The sequence below is a fragment of the Cuculus canorus genome, chromosome 3, assembly GCF_017976375.1.
Source record: "Cuculus canorus isolate bCucCan1 chromosome 3, bCucCan1.pri, whole genome shotgun sequence".
In the NCBI taxonomy this organism is placed as follows: Eukaryota; Metazoa; Chordata; class Aves; order Cuculiformes; family Cuculidae; genus Cuculus; species Cuculus canorus.
The window spans coordinates 21,436,089-21,455,273 of record NC_071403.1 but is presented as its reverse complement, the minus strand read 5'-3'; the positions used below and the strand labels follow the sequence as shown (position 1 = coordinate 21,455,273).

The 19,185-nt window shown below is 37.6% G+C and overlaps 1 protein-coding gene and 1 long non-coding RNA gene across 3 annotated transcripts in view; one reads left to right on the top strand and one right to left on the bottom strand.

Annotated features, from left to right (window-relative positions):
* Positions 1 to 19,185, bottom strand: part of ZNF292 (zinc finger protein 292) — a 59,979-nt gene that overhangs the window by 8,986 nt on the left and 31,808 nt on the right. The window contains 8 exon segments of the mRNA XM_054061180.1: positions 3 to 2,406; positions 4,111 to 4,252; positions 5,491 to 5,627; positions 8,438 to 8,640; positions 17,749 to 17,767; positions 17,769 to 17,834; positions 17,836 to 17,850; positions 17,852 to 17,887. Of these exon segments, the coding sequence (XP_053917155.1) occupies positions 3 to 2,406; positions 4,111 to 4,252; positions 5,491 to 5,627; positions 8,438 to 8,640; positions 17,749 to 17,767; positions 17,769 to 17,834; positions 17,836 to 17,850; positions 17,852 to 17,887 (3,022 nt within the window).
* Positions 1 to 19,185, top strand: part of LOC128851610 (uncharacterized) — a 19,610-nt gene extending 425 nt beyond the window's left edge. The window contains exons 2-4 of one of the 2 annotated variants that reach the window (XR_008448966.1): positions 13,293 to 13,415; positions 18,772 to 18,907; positions 19,045 to 19,185. This is a non-coding gene — a long non-coding RNA (uncharacterized LOC128851610). The remainder of the gene's footprint in view (positions 1 to 13,292; positions 13,416 to 18,771; positions 18,908 to 19,044) is intronic. The other variant, XR_008448967.1, reaches the window with a different exon arrangement.

Sequence of the window (19,185 nt, the reverse complement as noted above, 5' to 3'; positions counted from 1 at the left end):
CAGATTGCTGGATTTTCGTGGTTTCTTATTTTTACGCTGCATTTTAAAAGCAGCGTATTGGTCAGGGTGCGCTGCCTTCATGTGTTTGCCAATGCTCTGTGACGAGTTGTACGTTCGAGTACACCCTTCAACCTGACAATTAAATTTCTGAACTGGGGCTGCTGGTGGCACAGCTGGGACTAAAGAGTTATTGACGTTGGGCTGCGAAGGAATAAATGTAATACTTTCTAAAGTCTTTAAAGGCAGGTTATACAGATTAGTCGCAGCTTTAATACTGTCTTCAATTTCAAGTTTGGAAATGGGTACGCTGTTTCGGTATCCTGCCTGATTCTGCACGCTGAATGGAGTTACAATACTCACTTGCCTTTCTAAGCTTTTTGATTCAAGGGCTTCTGGTTTTAGTGTATCTGAGGTCACAGAAATACTTTGAATATTCTGAGTCTGACTGAGACAGTCTTCCTTTCTCTCTTGGAAAGCTGGAAGACAAGAATCAACCGATAAGCACAACTGCTGGGCTCCAGGTTTAGCGGGATCTACTTTACTGGCAGTAGCAGCCAATTTACCTCTTTTTAGAAAGCTCTCTCGGATCTTCTGGTTAACAGCAGACATCTTAATGCTGCTTGCTGGAATTGCCGCTTCTGTCTTCACTGAACCTGCAGGAGATTGCTCGGAACCAGCACTAGGCAAGGAATCACTCTGCCGTAGTATATTCTCTGGAGCATTTACATTTTCATTCCCTACTGGTTCTGCTTTGATTTGATTCCAGACAATGTTTTCTCCTTCAGTAAAACTACTTTGGTTGTCAGCCTGAGGAGATGCCAATTCCTCTTTAACAGAAACTCCATCAGTATTTTCATTAGCTTCAGAAGGTTGAGTAAGATCAGGCTGATTAGTCTGGCTATCAGGCTCTTGCACTTTTTCAGGCTGCTTGCTGTGATCCTCAACGTGCTTTTCCAGTTCATTCTGACAACGGTATACCTTTCCGCAGCCTGTCACTTTGCAGGTATAGGTATTATAGTGTTGTGCTTCGTGATCATAGAGTAAATAGGCTTCAGAAAACACCCTGCCACATTTAGGAAACATACACTTTGCTCTGAAGACTTGATGCTCTTTCCTATGTGTCAGCAGCTCGGCGTAGCTATTAAAACCAGCCTTACACTTCATCTGTATGCAGATATAAGGCTTGCTGCCACAGTGCATTTGTAAATGATCATTCAGGTGAGTAACACTTACGAAATGTCGTCTACAGTACTGGCAAATCACTTTTTTGCTTTGCATTTCAAGAAAACGTTTAGCTTCTTCATTATCTTTATGCCCCTTCGCGTGCGCTATTAGATTTTTAAAATATTTAAAGCCTTTTTTACAAAATGTTACAGGGCAGGTGAATTCATTAACAGGGAGTGGCTTTTGAACTGGCACAATCTCTGGTATGTAAGGTTTATCTTTGTCATCATTTTCATCATCTGAGCCATCATTATCATTAAACACAATGAAGTCTGTTGAATAGAGACTGTTCTTCTTAATGGGTCGCTGCTCCTGTTTGGATACAGAATCAGTTTTCTGATTCTCATTGGCAGTTACTATTTTGGGAGGTCTCCCCAGTCTTCTCAGTGGTTTCATAGCAGCCAGTCTCTCTTTGCTGGATTTTTTAACATGCAAAGTTACATGGGGAACAAAGTTTTCTTTAGAATTAAAATTTTGGGCACAAATAGGGCAACTGTAAATTCCATCTTTATAATGTTTTTGTGCATGCCTAACTATTCTATGACCTAGGAATTCTTTGTCGCATAACACACAATACTGCATGTAAGCTTGCCAGTTCCTAAATCTAGCTGATATGAACCCCCTCTCTCTGAGTTTTTTAATTTCTCTCTTTTTCTGTTTTTCATCTCTGATATCCTTAAGAAGACTTGTAGCTTCATCGAAAGTACCAGCAAGCCCATTCACAGAAGTCTCTTTAGACTCTTCTTGGCAATCCTCAACCTTTTCATATACTTCACTGTCATTTAGTTCATCTATTGATGACACAATGGATGCCTCCTCTCCCATAAGTGCCAGACACTGACGCTTGAGAGTTTTCCAGTCCCAGAATTCTGGATCAAAAGGCCACTGAGTTTTCAGCACAAGTAAGAGCTCACAGCGTAAGGAATTTGGTATTGGAAGATTCTCTTCATCGTACTTCTGGTCAGGCTGATTATACAGCATTTCAACAGCGTAATATGCATCCACAGTGGGTTCGAGAAGAAATTCACTCAGCTGACAAGCACGTTTAACCTCCAAATCATCTGGAAGCAAGCAGGAGATAGTCTTGCAAATAGATATCTTGACATCTGCATTTTCACTGGATTCCAAGCGCAGTGCTTTCACACATAGTTCAATGCAGGTTGCAAGTCCAGCACCATCGATCTGTAAAGTAAGTTTAATTTTAGTTAAGTCTGTTTATCACAACCCTTTCATTATTCAACCTTGAGTGTCAGAAAAAATGCCTCTGGAGTTTGTAATACATTTTACTTTAAGAAACACAGTGTTTGTCTTTAGATGCTATTCTTTAAATTGCATCATTCGTTTTCAAGCCACCAAAAAAAGATATGAAAGATTACACAGAACTAAAACACAAATTGATTGCATCTTCTCTCCAGTTTGATGACTGTAAGGCTGTATGTTAGAGGTGTTAGTTTCTATTAGAGAAATATTAAGCACTGTCCATGAAATAAAGCCTGCCAGTTGTGTCACGCTTCCTTGAGATGAGCCTCTATGAAGCGTTACGTTAACATCGGGTATAATTCAAATGGCAAGAAGTGCTACAGTTCAAGTAAGAGAAGCATGTGATCTTCAAAAATACCTATGATTTGGAAATTACTTAAGGTATAAAGATTTATTTCTAAACATTATGCCACTTCAAAGTCAACTGACCTCAACTGAACACACGGCTTCATTCCAACTGGAAGTAATAAGTATAGTTAAATGTTCCATCATTTAAGTGTTCCAAAGGTCACATGACCTTTTCTCATTCATACCCTTAGGCAATGTAAATTACATTTATGTCCACTTTACAATCTCCTTATGCTGCCAAGGATGCATAGAGAGGCTGTGCTATAAATGAGAATAAAGTCCAGTGAATTTATGAATGCACAAGTCTGCTACCCACATGGTCTCCAACTTCTGCCATCAGTGAAATGATCCACAGCAGCTCACTAGAGAAAAATCAGTCATGGCATGGAGCAGATAGAGGTCTCAATATCACATGACTCTGTGAAAGTTACTTTCCTCCCCCTAACTCCAATTTAGTTCAGATCTCTGGAAAAAATAATCTTTAAGATTAGAAGCCCCTGATTAGCCATTCCAGAACTGTGTGAAAGAAAAGAAAGGAATTTCTATACTTAGAATTAATATACCAAATTATAGCAATCTCCCAATTAAAAGCTTCTGGGAGAGCTCAATTTAGCAATAAACATTAAATAGTACAATGACTAATGAGAGGAAACTAGGGAAATCAGATGAAAAGGTTAGTTGAGACAGACAAACAGCATTTTTAATACCATATCGGATCTAAGTCCACAAAAGGCAAGTATTTCATTTATCAAAACAAACTGCATTCTTCAGTCACAATTCAAAAGGGGATTTTTTGGTTTTTTTTTGTTTTTAAACTTCCTGTAATTTTCTCATATATAACATACAGCCTTCATGTCCTCTCCTCATAAGCATTTCCTCTCCATTTTCTGTAATATTTCTCCATATTTGAAATATGGAAAATGATGAAGAGGAACATTAGGACCTGCAAACAGAAAATATCTCATTTAGAGAACATGGACAATAGTAGAGGCTATAACCTCACCTTTAGCTTTTCCTTCATCTAAACTGTGGCACCCAGCTCTTCTGTTTATCCTCATTTTTTTTTCCAAAGGAACAAAGAAGTTTTAATGATTCAAAATTAATCAACTTACAGTTTACCTGCAGAAGGAAGTTGCTATAGCCTTTCCCAAAATCAATTTTGATTGCCCTAAAGCCGATGCTACACAGAGAGACAGGATGCCTAAGCAGCTTTCATAAATTTTCATGATTACAGTTTCACTAAAAGCTACAAAAATACTCTATCAAGAGTATCCTTACCTCTGAATTAATTACTTTAATCAGGAAGAAAATGTGATAAACAGTCTTAGTTAACACAGAAAGTTGACGACATCTCTCTAGATACACTTGAATAGAAGGCTCTACTCTTTGCTGCAGTTTACTCCAGAAAAGAGTCAGCTCCCTAGAACAAGAGAACGATATTTCAGGTCCAACAATGCAATCACTAATCTGATCACAAGAAATGCAAGGCTGAGAACAGAAGGCCCTTGAGAAAGGAAAAATTCTGAATTTATTTATATCTTATTTTACAGAGAAAAGTATTTATTCATATACCCACACCATCCATATCTAACTTTCCAAATTATTACAATTCCAGAAGGACAGATGAGAATTAAACCAGTATTACCACAGTTCATGCTACATATTTTACACGCTCATGAGGTGGTTCTGAAATAAGTCTTGAAAAGTAGTTTATTCTTCACCCCACAGATTGGAATTTTACACTTCTGAATTCCTGGCACTTACTAGCAGCTATAGGAGGATGGCTTTGCTCTGTGGTAGACACATTTTTCTTAAGCTGCTCTGCTCTAAGACTTGAATCTAACTGTGATTTAGTGAGAAATTAGCCCCCAAAGATAAACAGTATTACTGTATGTATATTAATTCACTAGTTCATTCCTTCATGGGTGCAAGTAGCCAAGGGTATTTAGAACTTTGTGGAACGGTGTAATCCCCAAAATTTTAGCAGAATCTGTTAAGGCAAAATCCTGCATTAACAGATGCTTTCCTGCGGCTGTGCATAAAAAGAAGGTGCACAAAGCAAATTCTTCAGGAACTGAACAGGTTTGGAAGTAAAACCAAACTGCTAGCAGTTGGAAATTAAGATCCCAACAGCTCAAATATCTGCCAAAGGCCAGTTATTTGTTCCCACATTAATGAAAACAAGCCTTAAAAAGTAAGTATTGTAATCAGGGAAATTATTTTGGTTATAGTAGTAAAGAGCTCCTTCTTTTCTAGAAGTTTGTTAGAGAAAGAAATGCTGCGTTATGACATAAGGACAGACAGAAATGGTACTCATACATTAAAAGTTGACATAATGCTGACTAGCTGCCTGCGGATACTAAATTCCTTACTGATACAGTATAAGATTATTGTGAAGTAAAATTACTAACCAGCTACTGGTATCTGTAAACGCCTCATCATACATGCAGCTTTCAAACTGCCATAATGAAAGCTAATCTTGTCAAATACCTTTTTTTTTTGCCTTTTCTTTTTTAGCTTTCCAAGAGCCTTATCTCCTTCCTGTTTAGCTCACAGATGTTATCAGCTAAAGAAAGTTAACTCATGGCTTATGTACCAGCTCTATCTTCTCACAACTAATTTTTGTTGCACTAGACAGAAAACAATATCCAAACTCACCAAGCACAGTACATTTCTCCTTGCTGCAGCTGGCGGGATAAAAATGCTGCGCATAAAATTAGAGCGCTTTTTTCATCTCCATCAGATTCTAGGTTACAGATCATTTCTAGAGCATCTTTGCAATCTACTTCAGCAATCTAGAAGAGAAGAAAGAAAACAAGACCGAGACTAAGAAAGCAGTTTCGTTTTCAGACATGCAGTTATTTGATCCTTTGCAAAAAGACAGTAATTTAGAACTTAGTGAATATTTAACTATCAGATAGAGAGAAGCTTGGAAGCAAACCAGTGTACTTCTAGATAGAGTGTCAAAACTGATCCATGCCACCGGAAAAAAAAAGTTTATTAAAGTGAAGATAAACTTTTTTCTCAGACATAAGTCTTATTTATACCTACTGTTCCAGTCATGTGTTTAAAGTCCAACATTAACTATTCATATATATATTACATACCTATGATAATTGTAATATGCAGATTTATAACTTTAAACTGCACACAGAAAGATTATTACTTGACATTCTAACACAGTTTACTAGCCACTAATGTTACTACTGCTTTAATACAATAGCTGGGTGATTAATGAATCCAAAGTTTAAAATTAATGATCCAGTATTTATAAAAAAAAAATCAAAAATAAGAAGAAAAGGGAAGTTGTACAGTAAGAAGTGGGTCAACTGAATGCTTTTCCAGAAGAACATTACAGTCTCTTGCAATATATCTTATTTGTTCAAGCAATGCTGGAAGCACTTACTTTCGTACCCAAACAAAGGGAAAAAAACACAGTCACCCAGTAATACCAGACAGTTGCATCAGTACTGAACCAGGGCACTTGTTGTAACAATTGCTGTCTAATTTGATTCTCAGCAGACTGGTTTGATTACATCAATTAGCACATGTGGCAGGACATGCTGCTATTTATTCTCTGACACTGGCAGCTGAAGAATAACTTGACCATTGCAATAGCGCTGCTGGAAGTCTCTCAACAAATCACAGGACCACCGAAAGCAAGAAACAGAAGTGCCCACCTAAATACCCAGCTAGTTTGGTAGCTTTGATAAGGTGGCAGCACAGCTTGGTCGGGGCACCATAGTATCCAGCTACTGGCAGCAATCAAACTACAGTTTTGAAGACCTCAGCAACTCTTATTTTCCCCTCTAAATTGACACTTTGTCATTATAGTAATAACCCTCCTGAACATCGTTTGAGGTTTAATAACCTTGAAGGCATCTCCTAAAGAAAACTGCATTTCTAAGACCTCAGAGAGGATGCATTAACATACTTGTAACATTACCAATTTAGACAGAAGGTTGGCTTTGCTCACCATCTCATCACAGAGAGACCATGAGCTAAAAGCTTATGGAAGAATATGGGAAACTGAACTTAACACAAAAGGAATCTTTTCTGCAATGTTTTCTCCAGCCTCTCGGAGCTCTTAAGGGACCCAGCTTCCAGCAAAGATCTGTACAGGTCCAGCCATCAAGTCTGTCAGCCTAGCTGTTTCACCTACTGCCAATTTGAATCCTTCACACTTCTGAAGTTTGTTTGGACTAATTCAAGATGAAAATGAGTTCAAATGCTACCTTTCTGCCTATTCCGAACAGATATCAAGCTTTCCATACCACTAAAGAATGAGCTGTACTTCTTTACAGTTTACCTGTTTCTTCCATTTTCTACCTGTTCTCACACTAGGAAACGACTATTCTCCTCAGTACAGAAGCCCACTTTGACATGCCTTCTCTCAGTAATACAAGAATTTTCCAGAATAGTCAGCAATGCCGCAAACTGTGCTGCAGCTGAAGCCACAAAGCTAAGCAACCCAAGCAATTCAAGGTCTGGAAATATATGAATTAGGTGTTCTGTGATAACCCAGTCTGAACTTATCTGTATGCATGGCATCCTAATAAATAAGGCTATCCCATTCCTTTTGTCCACAGGATTCATGCTTGACTCACTGACCAAGCCCATTCTGCTCTGGGAATGAGTGAGAAGGAAGCATGTTTGCAGGATCACAAATTCCAAACTCCATTGAGCATCTTCAGCAAACAAACATGAGATTGTACAGCCCTGTCATGGCTCCTCCAGAGCCTGTTCTGGCAGGGCCTACAGCAGCCGGAGCAAGACTGATCCAATCCTACTGAGCATTGGAAGAACAAGCCACTGAGAAGCTGTCATCTTAAAATACAGTCTATATCTAGGGAAGGGAACATTTCCAACTCTAATCACTGCAAAGTTTTCATCCCTTTAAGATCAATTTCAACATGCTTAATAGTTGTTATTATTAACACAAAAAGAGGACAGAGACAAAAAGACAGCAGAGAGATGCAGACAGCCAAGAAAAGTGATAATTGCAGTTAGTTTTCCTTTAAGAAGGAAAAAAGCTCAGATAAAACTTTGGGGTGGGGTGAGAAATGAAGATGTCACCTGAAAGAATGAAAGAAGAGAAAAGCTGTCATCTCTTCTTTGACTTCTGCTTTTAAATAGGAAGGATTTTATATTTCAAACCAGATCAAATATCTGATTTCACCTTCAAGTTCACCCGGGCATTTGGGTCAGAAAAGGTGACCTAAACGTAAAGTAGCATCTAAAGGGTCCCATTCTAAGTACTAGGTGCTCCACAAAAAGCTACACTTAAAATATAAAAGTGTGAATACCACTATTTTCACCTTACTAACAATATCTGAAGCAGAGTTTTAAAAATACTTCAAGCCAAATGAAACAAGTAGTGACAGGGCCAGAAAATGCCTACCAGTGACCTAATACTACACTTCCACCAGTATTTTGAGTCATTACTAGTCAGTTTAAAAGGGACTTAAATGAAAAAACAAAATACCAAAAAAATTTTAGAGCATATTTTAAAAGAAAACCTCTTCTACAGAAAAACAGCCTACAATTAGTGACTTTATTATAATTTAAGAAATAAGTCTAAAAATGTTCTTCATTTTTTACTTACTTCTTCCATTAGCTTTTCATTTGGTGATCCTGAACAAAGGCAGACCAGGTAGGTTTGCTTGAAATTGCCTTTTGCACTGATTTCTGGATGGTCAGAGCACAGCTTTGCCAGGGCAGTAGCTTGCGTTAATTGCTTTGTTTTCATTAGGTGCTTAATACGCATATCCAGCAGGACGGGGCCTTCAAACACTAAAAATTCATTCACTTCAAAGAAAAACAAGCCAAAATATTACATACACGTTTCACAGCAGGTTACAGAATTAACAGATGGCATTTACTCATTCATGGTTAACCCCTAAAATTTATACACATCAAAAAAGGTGTAAAAGGTATGAAAGCCAAAACCAGGACAGAAGCAAAGATGAGAAAAAGTGTCTTTGAGAACATACTCAGAACTTGTTTATTATAAGGATTCCCTGCTACAGACCTTTTATCTACTTGCAGGCTTCAATTCATTCTAATTTCTTGGCAAAACAGCTGCACATGGAACAGATTTAGAAAGCACATATATTAAAATACTTAGATACCATTTGATCATAGTTCTACAGAAAAGCAAATAACACAAAGCCACTACTCTCACATCCTTCTTCCTATGTTTATGCTACACCTTGGCTAATAGTTGCTTTTTAAAGACCTTGATACGAAAGGATAAACATGAGAAGCGTAGAAGTATCTGAAGTCCTTTTTACTGGCATTAATTATTTTATATGAGGCATCCACAGAATACTGTGAAACTTCTTTAAAAGTTATTCAGCCAATTAAGTTTCCAGCAAAAAGAGGCTTATCTTGTATACGTTTGACTGTGTACAGTTTAACACCCAGAGATACAATGCAATGGCTGTATTTTATTCAACTATGTAGTTCAGATATGCTGCTACGAGAGTTAAAACTCCACTGCCTACACGAACAACCCAGCTCTAGGTGCTTTGGTGGAAGGCGTAAGAATTCTACAAAAAAGGGAGACATAGGTTAATGTTCCTACTCCTACATGTACATGACAGGTCTCATTGAGACCTTCAACATCAAAATTTCTTCAGCTTTGAAGCATGAGGTTTAGTACTGCCTCCAAAAAATATTTAAAGTCACTTATTAAAACTAGACAGACACAGAGACAATGATTTTGTTTAAACCTTTTGACATCAACCCCTCCCTGTGACAAGTGTTTCCACAAGCTAGTTATACACTGCACAAAAAACACTTTTGGTTTTCAATTATTCACACCTTAATTCCATGACATATTCTCTTATCTTTTAAAAACAACACAATTTTCTACTGTTTTTTATTTCCAGTCTTTCATGAAAAACAACAGACTGACGGTCTCTTGCACTGTCAGGGTAAAATCTTGATCTTTTCTAAATGAGTTTTTCCAGACTCAGAGTATTTTCACCATGCCCTCCTGAAGCCTTCTGGACACTTGCAGTGCTAACTTTTTGACACTTCTTGGTAGAAACATTTGTTACATTCCCCTTAATTTACTAGCCTCAAATTGTGCTTGAATCATGCTGCTCATTCAACTAATTTATATTTTCTTGAGTTTCATAGTCCTGTTTGGTCCTGATTAAATAATTAAGTAATCTCAGCACCTGCAAAACTAATTACCTTTCTAGTATTTGCTGTATTAGTATACCAAGCATGAGGTTTACTAAAAGAAAAAAGATCACCTCATATTATTCTTTGCTTCCCCCCATCCTAGTTAGTTTTTCATTTGTGACTGTCTCTCATATTATCTCATGGCTTCTCCTTCTTCTAGTTACTTACACAGGATATTCCTAAAAGCCCATCTTGCAACTTAGATTAGATCAACCATTTTCTTTTTTATCATTTTAGTGCACAGAATTTTAGGGCAGAAAATACTGCCTTCTGCAGAAATCAGCCCTGATGGACCCCATCATTATCTTTCACTTATTTTCAGATTTATGGTTGAATTATCATTTCAACCAAGTTATTTGTTCAGGATCCCTGTGCACTATTACAAATGATCAGCCATGGCTCACTGATGTGTAACACCATTCAGTCAAATACAAATCCTTTCTTTCTCTCTCCATGTCGATAGAGATATGACCAGATTTTTATTCATGCAGGAACAAAGGAAAAGTAAAGCACGCTCACAGACCACTGGTAGAAGGTAACTATTTCTGTTTTTATTAGCGGATGTGCTTTTTAAAGCATCAGAATAAATATTCCTTTAACGACATTACCAATGACATACTCTTGTCAACCCACAAATGACCCAGCGATTAATTACATTCAATAGTTTCGGCCTTGCTCCTCCTCCTACCTGGTACCAGTAAATCCTTTCACCCACAGCATTTATTCCCATCTAGCCTGCCTGGAACATTTTACCTCATTTCTGTAACAAGATACAGGAAGACTTTAGAATTTAAGCTATATTGGTAACCCAAGACATTTCACTGCAATTTATTATTATAATTACTGCATTTAATATTTTAGAGACTGTGTTCTACCTGCTAGTTCTCAGTAATCTCTTTCCTTTAGTGTTTACTGTTTCAGCGAGCCCACCTTGCATAAGCATCAGAACATTTTCTGTTATCTTCTCAATAAGATATAGGAAGACCTGGGGGTTAAAGTTACATACTAGCTGTTAAGCCTTTATTCTAACCCAAGTGATTATAATCATTACAGTTGACATTTGAAAGCTCATTCAAAACATGAGTTTTAATTATATTCATTTCATAATTAAAATATGTACAACATTTTAAGAAAAAAATGCTGCCAAGGCTGCAGGAGTGAGTCTAATGGGGAGAAAAATCTTCAGAATAAGATTTGCTTTGGGTTTTTTTAACACTTTATAAATATATTTTATAGTGCCATCTCTATTTCAAAAGTTATTGCAGAAAAACTGTCAGTTTATTGTAACAAATGTAACTTCATAAAAATGCTTTGAGACACAAGTGCTTTTTCAGCACGAGTTAGTTAACCTCTATGCTCACAAAACCTTAAGCATTTAATGAGAATGATGCAGTTTATTGATACCGTGATTCTTGGAAGAATTATTAAATGATGTTTTTGTGCAATACTCCACCATTCCGTAAAATGTTTGTGCAAGGCAGATTTCATATAAAATTACAGAACTAACATGAGGAAAAAAAAAAAAGATGAGCACATGACATCTGACAGATGGCACTATGATGTGGCTGCCCCATCCCTGGAGGTGTTCAAGGCCAGGCTGGATGGGGCCTTGGGCAGCCTGATCTAGTGGGACTTGTCCCTGCCCATGGCAGGGGGGTTGGAACTGGATGGGCTTTAAAGTTCCTTCCAACCCAAACTATTCTCTGATTCTATGATCTATTAACTCTGACAAATAAACTTCGAGATACTGGAATCTAATCTTTCAGATACAGTTTCCCTGTTATTCTCTTGAACCCCAAAGCTGGCGTCTCAGATCACAATACCCAAGTCATTTCATCTCAAGTCCACAACCACTACTATGAACTCCTCTTACAAGTAATGCTTATTCTGTGCATGGATTAAAGCAAAGGGAAGAGATAATCCGTAGATTACTAGCACACAAGCATGAATGAGCCACCAGCACAATTCTGTAGTAGTAAATTCTTTGTGGCAGACAGTCCACGTGTCACATTTTGGCTGACTGGAGGACTTGCAGAGCACAAAGCAAAGAATTTTTGCTTTACCGAAGCACTCATAATCCTATTAACTCCACCTTCACCAATTCTTGGGTAGGTATAGATTAAACTACTACAGACACTTATTTCTTCTCAACCTCATCTAGCCAAGGAGGATGAATCCAGCAGGAGGTGAATGTACATGTGGACTATCCATCTCAAAGAACTTCAGCTAATCTTCAGTAACCTCTTTAGTCATCCTCAATTGTTAGTTCACATGTGCGTTCACACTGTGGGTGACCCTGAACTGCACTCAATACTTTCATACTTTCCTGGATCTGGGTCTCAAGAATCCTTCATGCAAATATCTCAGCACAATTCTTCTTAACGCAGCACCAATCCTGGATGCTGCTACAATGGCACACTGTCTGGTGTATACCCAGTATATTTTCGAAGGTGAGGCTGCTGGTATCTTCTGGCTTCTTACAGTGGATGCTCCAATTACTGAAAATAGTTCCATGCTGGCTGTCTAAATACTAACCTGCCTCCATCCTTATAATCTCTGAATAGCGATATCCTCAAACTTCCTTTCAGTGGGATGGACTTCAGTAGTCTATATTTAAGCTTATGAAAAATTCAAGAACTTAATTCTTAACAGCCAGCTTTAAATCTCTAAAGATAATCAGACTCAGATAAAAAAAATGCAGCAGCAACCTGGCTTTTGTAGGGTTATCTCAGATCCTTTTCCTCCAGACAGTTTCTCCACTTATCCTCAGTGCCAGCTGAGGAGATGCCAATGACAGCTTTGAAGGATTTCACCACCACTACAAGAAAAACACAAACTCAAGGATGGAAAAATAGGTTCATGCTGAAGAGCAGCAGCCACACTGAAAGAAACTGGAGGTGAAAGTGCAGCAGGAAAATGTTTTACCATTGCATAGGCTATCATATAACCCAAAATACTCACGCATATTTTGACTTTCAGTCTCTGATACACTAAACAATGTGCAATAACCAGATTGCCCATATAACTTCAAGAAACAAATTCTGGTTGTCGTGAATTCAAATCAGTTTCAATTCAAGATTAAAATCAGCTCTGATTCCAAATTCAGCTATCGGGTAATCCAAGAGGAGGCCAAAAAGACAAAAGATCCACTGTCATATGAAAAATTACGAATATCTTACTAATGTTTCCTTCCTTAACCAACCAATGAAGCAGAGAAACATGGAAAACTCATCTCTCCAAATATAAGCACTTGTTGTTCATCACAGGCAATCTCAAGAAAAGAAGCAGCCAAGCAGCTGAAACTTGAAGCAGTAGCAGGTCCTGTCAACATGCAAATGTAATGCAACATCTGACAGCAATATAAAAACAGCGGCTGAGTGCTAAAGCAGGTGAGCCATTTACTTTCAGACTAGTCAGTGATCACAGCTAGTACTATCATCTTGAATTTAATGACCTGCATAAGATATTTTATTTTTATGCTTGCGATATCTTTCCAAATTTCTTTCTGCTTTGGTACTGAGACTATTGTTCCCACCATTTGATGTTGCTGGAAACTGGCTAAGCAGTGCTCCACTGCAAAGAACATTACCAATATGCTCATAAAGGATCAGTGAAATGTTGTCTGAGAAGACTGATACTTTGCTATCCTCATGACCTGATGGGATCACATAACCTTGGATGTTCCCTCAAGTCTAAAAGGTCTATGATGCTACACAGGCAATACTCAAAATTTGACAGATGTTCTTTAAAGACACAGGAGACAGATTTAGGTGGAAAAAGAACGACATTCACACAAACAAGTAGTTTACAGCTCTTGAGCACACTTCTAACACATAATACTGTTCACAAACCAGAGTTTGAATCAAGAAGTTGCAGATCTAGTTGCGTAATTGTTGTGGGTCCTTTTGGGTAAAGACCAAAGCAATGGACAGAATCAAGGAGCAACAACATATCAGAACTGGAGCAAGGATCTCCCTTTTCAGCACTGAGTTGCTCTGAGGGAGTGGAAGATTGCCTGGGCATTCTTCAAATGTATGTAGATTGGTTCATGACACAATACCAAACAGATTCAGGAAACTCAAGAGTGAGTTTCTCTCAGGAAATCTCTCAGATTGCAGCCAGATGTCCACTTAGGGGGCCAATAAATGACATCTGAAGACCCTGCTGACAATTCAGTTTCTGCAAATAAATTCTCTTTGGGGTCACTAGTCAAGAATAAGGAAAAAAAAAAATATTCCTCAGCTCATTAGGCATCCCAACTGCTATTTCCAGGCTAGGCCTCTGTACAGAACAGACTAGCACTGTGGGAATAAGCACAGACCCAAATGGCAATGCTGGTGTTCCACTTGCAGGGGAAGAGAGAGAAATTTTCTTCAAAACCAACTCAAGTGGGGTATTAGCATTACAATGGTTCCCAAGAGGAGATTCTTTTATTTCGTGACATCTATTCCACAGAATCTGGTAACTCAGGCCAGGCTTCCTAATACTAATGGTCACAGATGGGCTAAAAATCCAGGGCAACACCAATGTTTCTCACCCAAGGAGGTGATAAATCAAGTGTCTGAAGAATATTTCTAGGGTGAAAATACTATATATGCACACATACAAATCTGTGCTTGCTGTATGTATGTAGTTGTTGCTGTTCCCGCCAGTGGTTCAAACAATTGGGTATCCACCTTTACTTTTTTCAAGATCCTTACTAAATAAGTCCTCACAGGCATATATTCACCACAAAATTAAGCTCAAGGCAGTCAGGAGTAAGGCAATTACTTAATAACATGGCACTCAGAGAGTCGTCTCCCAAACATCTTAGAAAGTGAGTATTTCCTGCGTATATTTAGGTGGAATCCATGCAATAATCCATGCCCAAAACTAGGAGAGCAAAAGAACAATTCAGTTCAGACAAGCCTGCATTTGCTTGACGGTCACCAGAATAAACCAGCAGTGCTGTGTGGTCAGAAAAAATGAATTTGTCTCTCACACTAAGTCTTAAGTTCGTACAAACTGAAAATACAGGTTTTCAAAAGGATCTGTCTCTGAGATGAAAAAGTTATCCAGTTGTGCTTCCTAGCTGCGCTTCAGACTCAAAGAGGCAAACAACAGAGGCCTTTGAGAAGATATAATCACCTACCTAGAATTCAGCAGATATTTGGCTATGTCAAAGATTCTGAATAGCTTATAATTATTCTAACTAGGTCATAATTGATACCACCAAGACTAAAATAAAATCGAACAAACACGAAGAAACAACTGAAACAAATACAGGCAACAAAAGCTCAAGAGGACAACATCAAGAAAAACATCTCCAGTCTTAACTAGTTGTTTCACCTCCAACAAACAAATGCCTACACTAACCAATACTCAAAGATTAAGTTGATCAAATCGCCAAATGGTAACATCTCTGTGTGATAAGCCAACTACTTAAATACTTGGGAACTTCTGAAACAGCAAATGGTAAAGGGAACATTAAGAACAAAACCAAAATCCTTTAAGCAAAGTTTACAAATATTCCAAGGACTGTTACAATGGAGTTAAAGTTGAAGACTGCCAAGAGAGTTGTCCACTGAAAGAAGGTAAGTAGTAGCCAGCGGGAGTGCTGGATTACCAACTAGAAAGCCACTTCTTTGGGCCATGGAATTCTGGTATTACTAAAACATAAATATCCTTCAAATTAGCAAGAAGATGACACAAATCAATGCAGTATTGCTGAGGATGACAACAGCTAGAGAACAGCTTGCCAGCTGAGTAACAAAACATGGATATGCAGTATGACAATTTTGCCACTGGTACAAGTAATAAACTGTAAGTCAGCCAGTCAAGTCCAAGGCAGAACATCCTTGACTAAAGAACATCCAGAAGTAAAAGAAGTCCTGCACTGTTAGTTAAAAACTTTGCAGGAAAACACTGATAAAAAGAACAGTTATCAAAACCAGATTCATGAGGGAGTTTCTTAAAAACCTTTAAATATAAGGCAAGTAAAATTAATTAAACCTTTCTCTTAGTAGTACCTTACTGTTAAGAAGACCACAAAGTGGTTCCTATGAAGCTGGTAAAAGTGTACTTTGGAGGACTCTGTGAACTGCATCCCAATCCAAAATCTGTATTAGCAACATAGCAAATTACTAAAAGAAGTGGCAAAATTCAAATCTTGTGGAAGAGTAAGCACCGCTTTTGTAAAAAAAATAATGAATCACATTATATATTACCAGACTTATCTGAGGAAGTTGTGATGGTAATAATAATAAAGGAGATCCAATTAATTTCACGAAAGCTTTAAAAGAAATCCCTCAAAACCCCTAAAGATATCAACGTATCTTGGTAGTAAAAAGGAGACCCTTATATGGATAAATTATCCATTAGAAGAAAAAAGGAAAAAGCCAAACCTCTTAGTGGCTTCCCCATGGATCTGTGCCAGGACCTCTGCTGTCCAGAATTTATATAAATATTTGGAAAAAGGGGCGTAGAGAACAAGGTGACAAAACATGCTGATAAAAGCAGGGTTGTAAAAAAAACATGTCAACAGTAAAAGACTGAAGAGGACTACACCCCATAATGTGGCACAGCAGACAAAGCGATTTGCACTGTGAAAAAAATGAAATCCTAAACTGTACATACAGGAAAATAAGCTGTGTGTTAGGGGAACATCCTGATGCAGAAATAGGTACTGCTCCTCAAGAAGGAAATCAAGAATAAACCAGGCAGTTTTAAGAAAAATACCAGTTCAATGCACAGTCAAGAGCAAGTCTAATGTTATGAAATACTATAAAAGGAATGTAGAACGAAATAGAAAATCCTATCTACATCTTGACTGTTGAATAAACCTTTGGTCCCCTGTATGAGGAACGGGACAGTAAAGCTAGAAGATGGCATGGAATAGATATTACGGAAGAGAGAAGATGGGATACGACAGCAGTCTAACAAATCATGTCTTATGATGCATTCCTTAGAAGATGCGAGAATAGTTTAGTAGTTTAATTTTTAATAAATATAGAATATCATCTGAAATAATCAGGTTGATGCTAAAAGGAGGCAGACAGCAAGAGGAACTACACTTTACTTGACATGAGAACTGTGTAACTCTGCCACAGACGCTTAGGTGTAACCGTTCATACAGACTCTAAAACCAGTTAGGTGAAGAATCAAAGAAAACAGCTAAGACTTATTAACACAAGGATACTACTTCTGAATTGCAAATCACTAACGATGGAAATGTTATACATCAGGAAAATATCATTCTAAGCCTCTGCTGATCACATAGCCTTCCTTACACCACTGCTGTTAAGCCATTCTCAGAACTCTGGTCTAAATAAATCTTTGGTAATGATCTTCTTTGCATCTCATAATCTAGTAAATGCCATTCTCAAAAAGAAGTGGGGAGAGGATTTGTTTGTTTTTCGTCAAATAGTTTTCATATACCGGTACTGAACTTAATCCATCATGAAATAGCCTGTATGCAATCTCCCTTCACAGAGCTTATAAAGAAAACAGCAAGAGATCTCCAGCTATGATCATGTTTTATGCAAAATACCAACATTAAATCCTTTGCATATCCCTAAGAGCATACTATCTTAATAATTCAGAAAATGCTGTAAGTATATTCATTTATGTCTTATAAATTGTCACATAAACTAAATTCAACAAAAGACTTTCATATGTCATAATAATCCAAAGTATTATTAAAAAAAAGGTATATTAAATTCCAATCATCGATTTAAATTTTACCTGTATCTGGATCCAACTGTTTCCTGGGAAAGAATGCCACACAACACTGGGTTCTTCCATACTCCCTTCTCTTGTGTAAGTGTAGTTTAAAATATGCAGTTCCCCGGCTGCCATGTTCCATCAAGTTTTGATGGGCCACCTGAAGAATGTATTTTACAAGACAGAGTATTGTTAAAAAAGAATATATTAAGGAATATGTGTCTTTCATACTGCTTTGTATCTTATATAAAAAAAAACCCCAAAATATTACCAGATGAGCTAAATATATAACAAAACAATCTTAATATTCATCCTATACAGGTTTTATTTCTGCCTTTGTCACCCAAAGATTTAGGCTGACAAACTGAGATGACTGAGTGCCCCAAAAACTTGCCTTCAAAGTTATTACCATGGCTACATCTTACATTTCTGAAACTAAATTTGAGAGGCTTCTCCTTTAAAAAACTGGATGGGTAAAACTTTCTGGTCCACATGCTGGTCTGGCACCAGCTGCCTTAAACTCTTATTCTTTTCAGAATCTTCAGCAGCTCAGTTGTTACACACTGGAGACACTGAAAAATTATTTTTGTAAGGCCAAAGATTTAAGCTCCAAAAACTCACTGCATGGTTCTAATGCAAATACCATGAAGGCAGGCTGGAGTCTTAAAATCAATTACAATAGTTTCTACTGCATTTAGACAAACTCTGGAAGCAGATGGATGCTTGGGAGCAAACTAAATACCTTCAAACATCTGTGACTTAAGTAGCAACACACAACTAATGCTGGTCATTGAAAACAAGAAAGAGCTCATCTTTTCTTTTTTACAGTTTTACCATCCCACCTGCTCTGAAGGCTGTGGAACCTCCTGGCACTGAACACACCTCTTGAGAGCTGATTTAAGTCAGGGAGTTGCAAGTCAAAATTCACGCAAAAAAATCAGCTTTGTATCTTCCTGCGTTATTTAGGCTGAGAATACTGAGGTAACTGTATCTGGTCTTTTTCACTATTATTCCTTCCTTCTCACATTATTTTTTTAACTATAGGCAGGACCTCCCACTACATATTTCTGATAAATACCGAGGAGCTGAACTTGTTTCAACACCCTCCTTTAAAGTGGAGCTCTAATCCCTAACCAGGAAATCTAGGAGTCCTGCAGTATTGACAGATCCTTCATTCATAGTAAGTCTCAAACATACAACCATAAATAGAAAAGACTTACTTATATGATATTATTTCATTTCTAACAGTGTTAATAGACAAATATCTTGAAATATGAGCTTTCTTTCAAGTATCTGAAAATATCTTTTTCTCTACAGCTGCTACATGAACTATGACAGAGAAAGGATATGACTGACAGCAATTACTGCAGAGTACATAGGATTTCCAGCTGAAGACCTTGATCTAGTATCAGCCACCAGGAAAACAAGTCTTCAGACACACTACATGCTTAACACCCC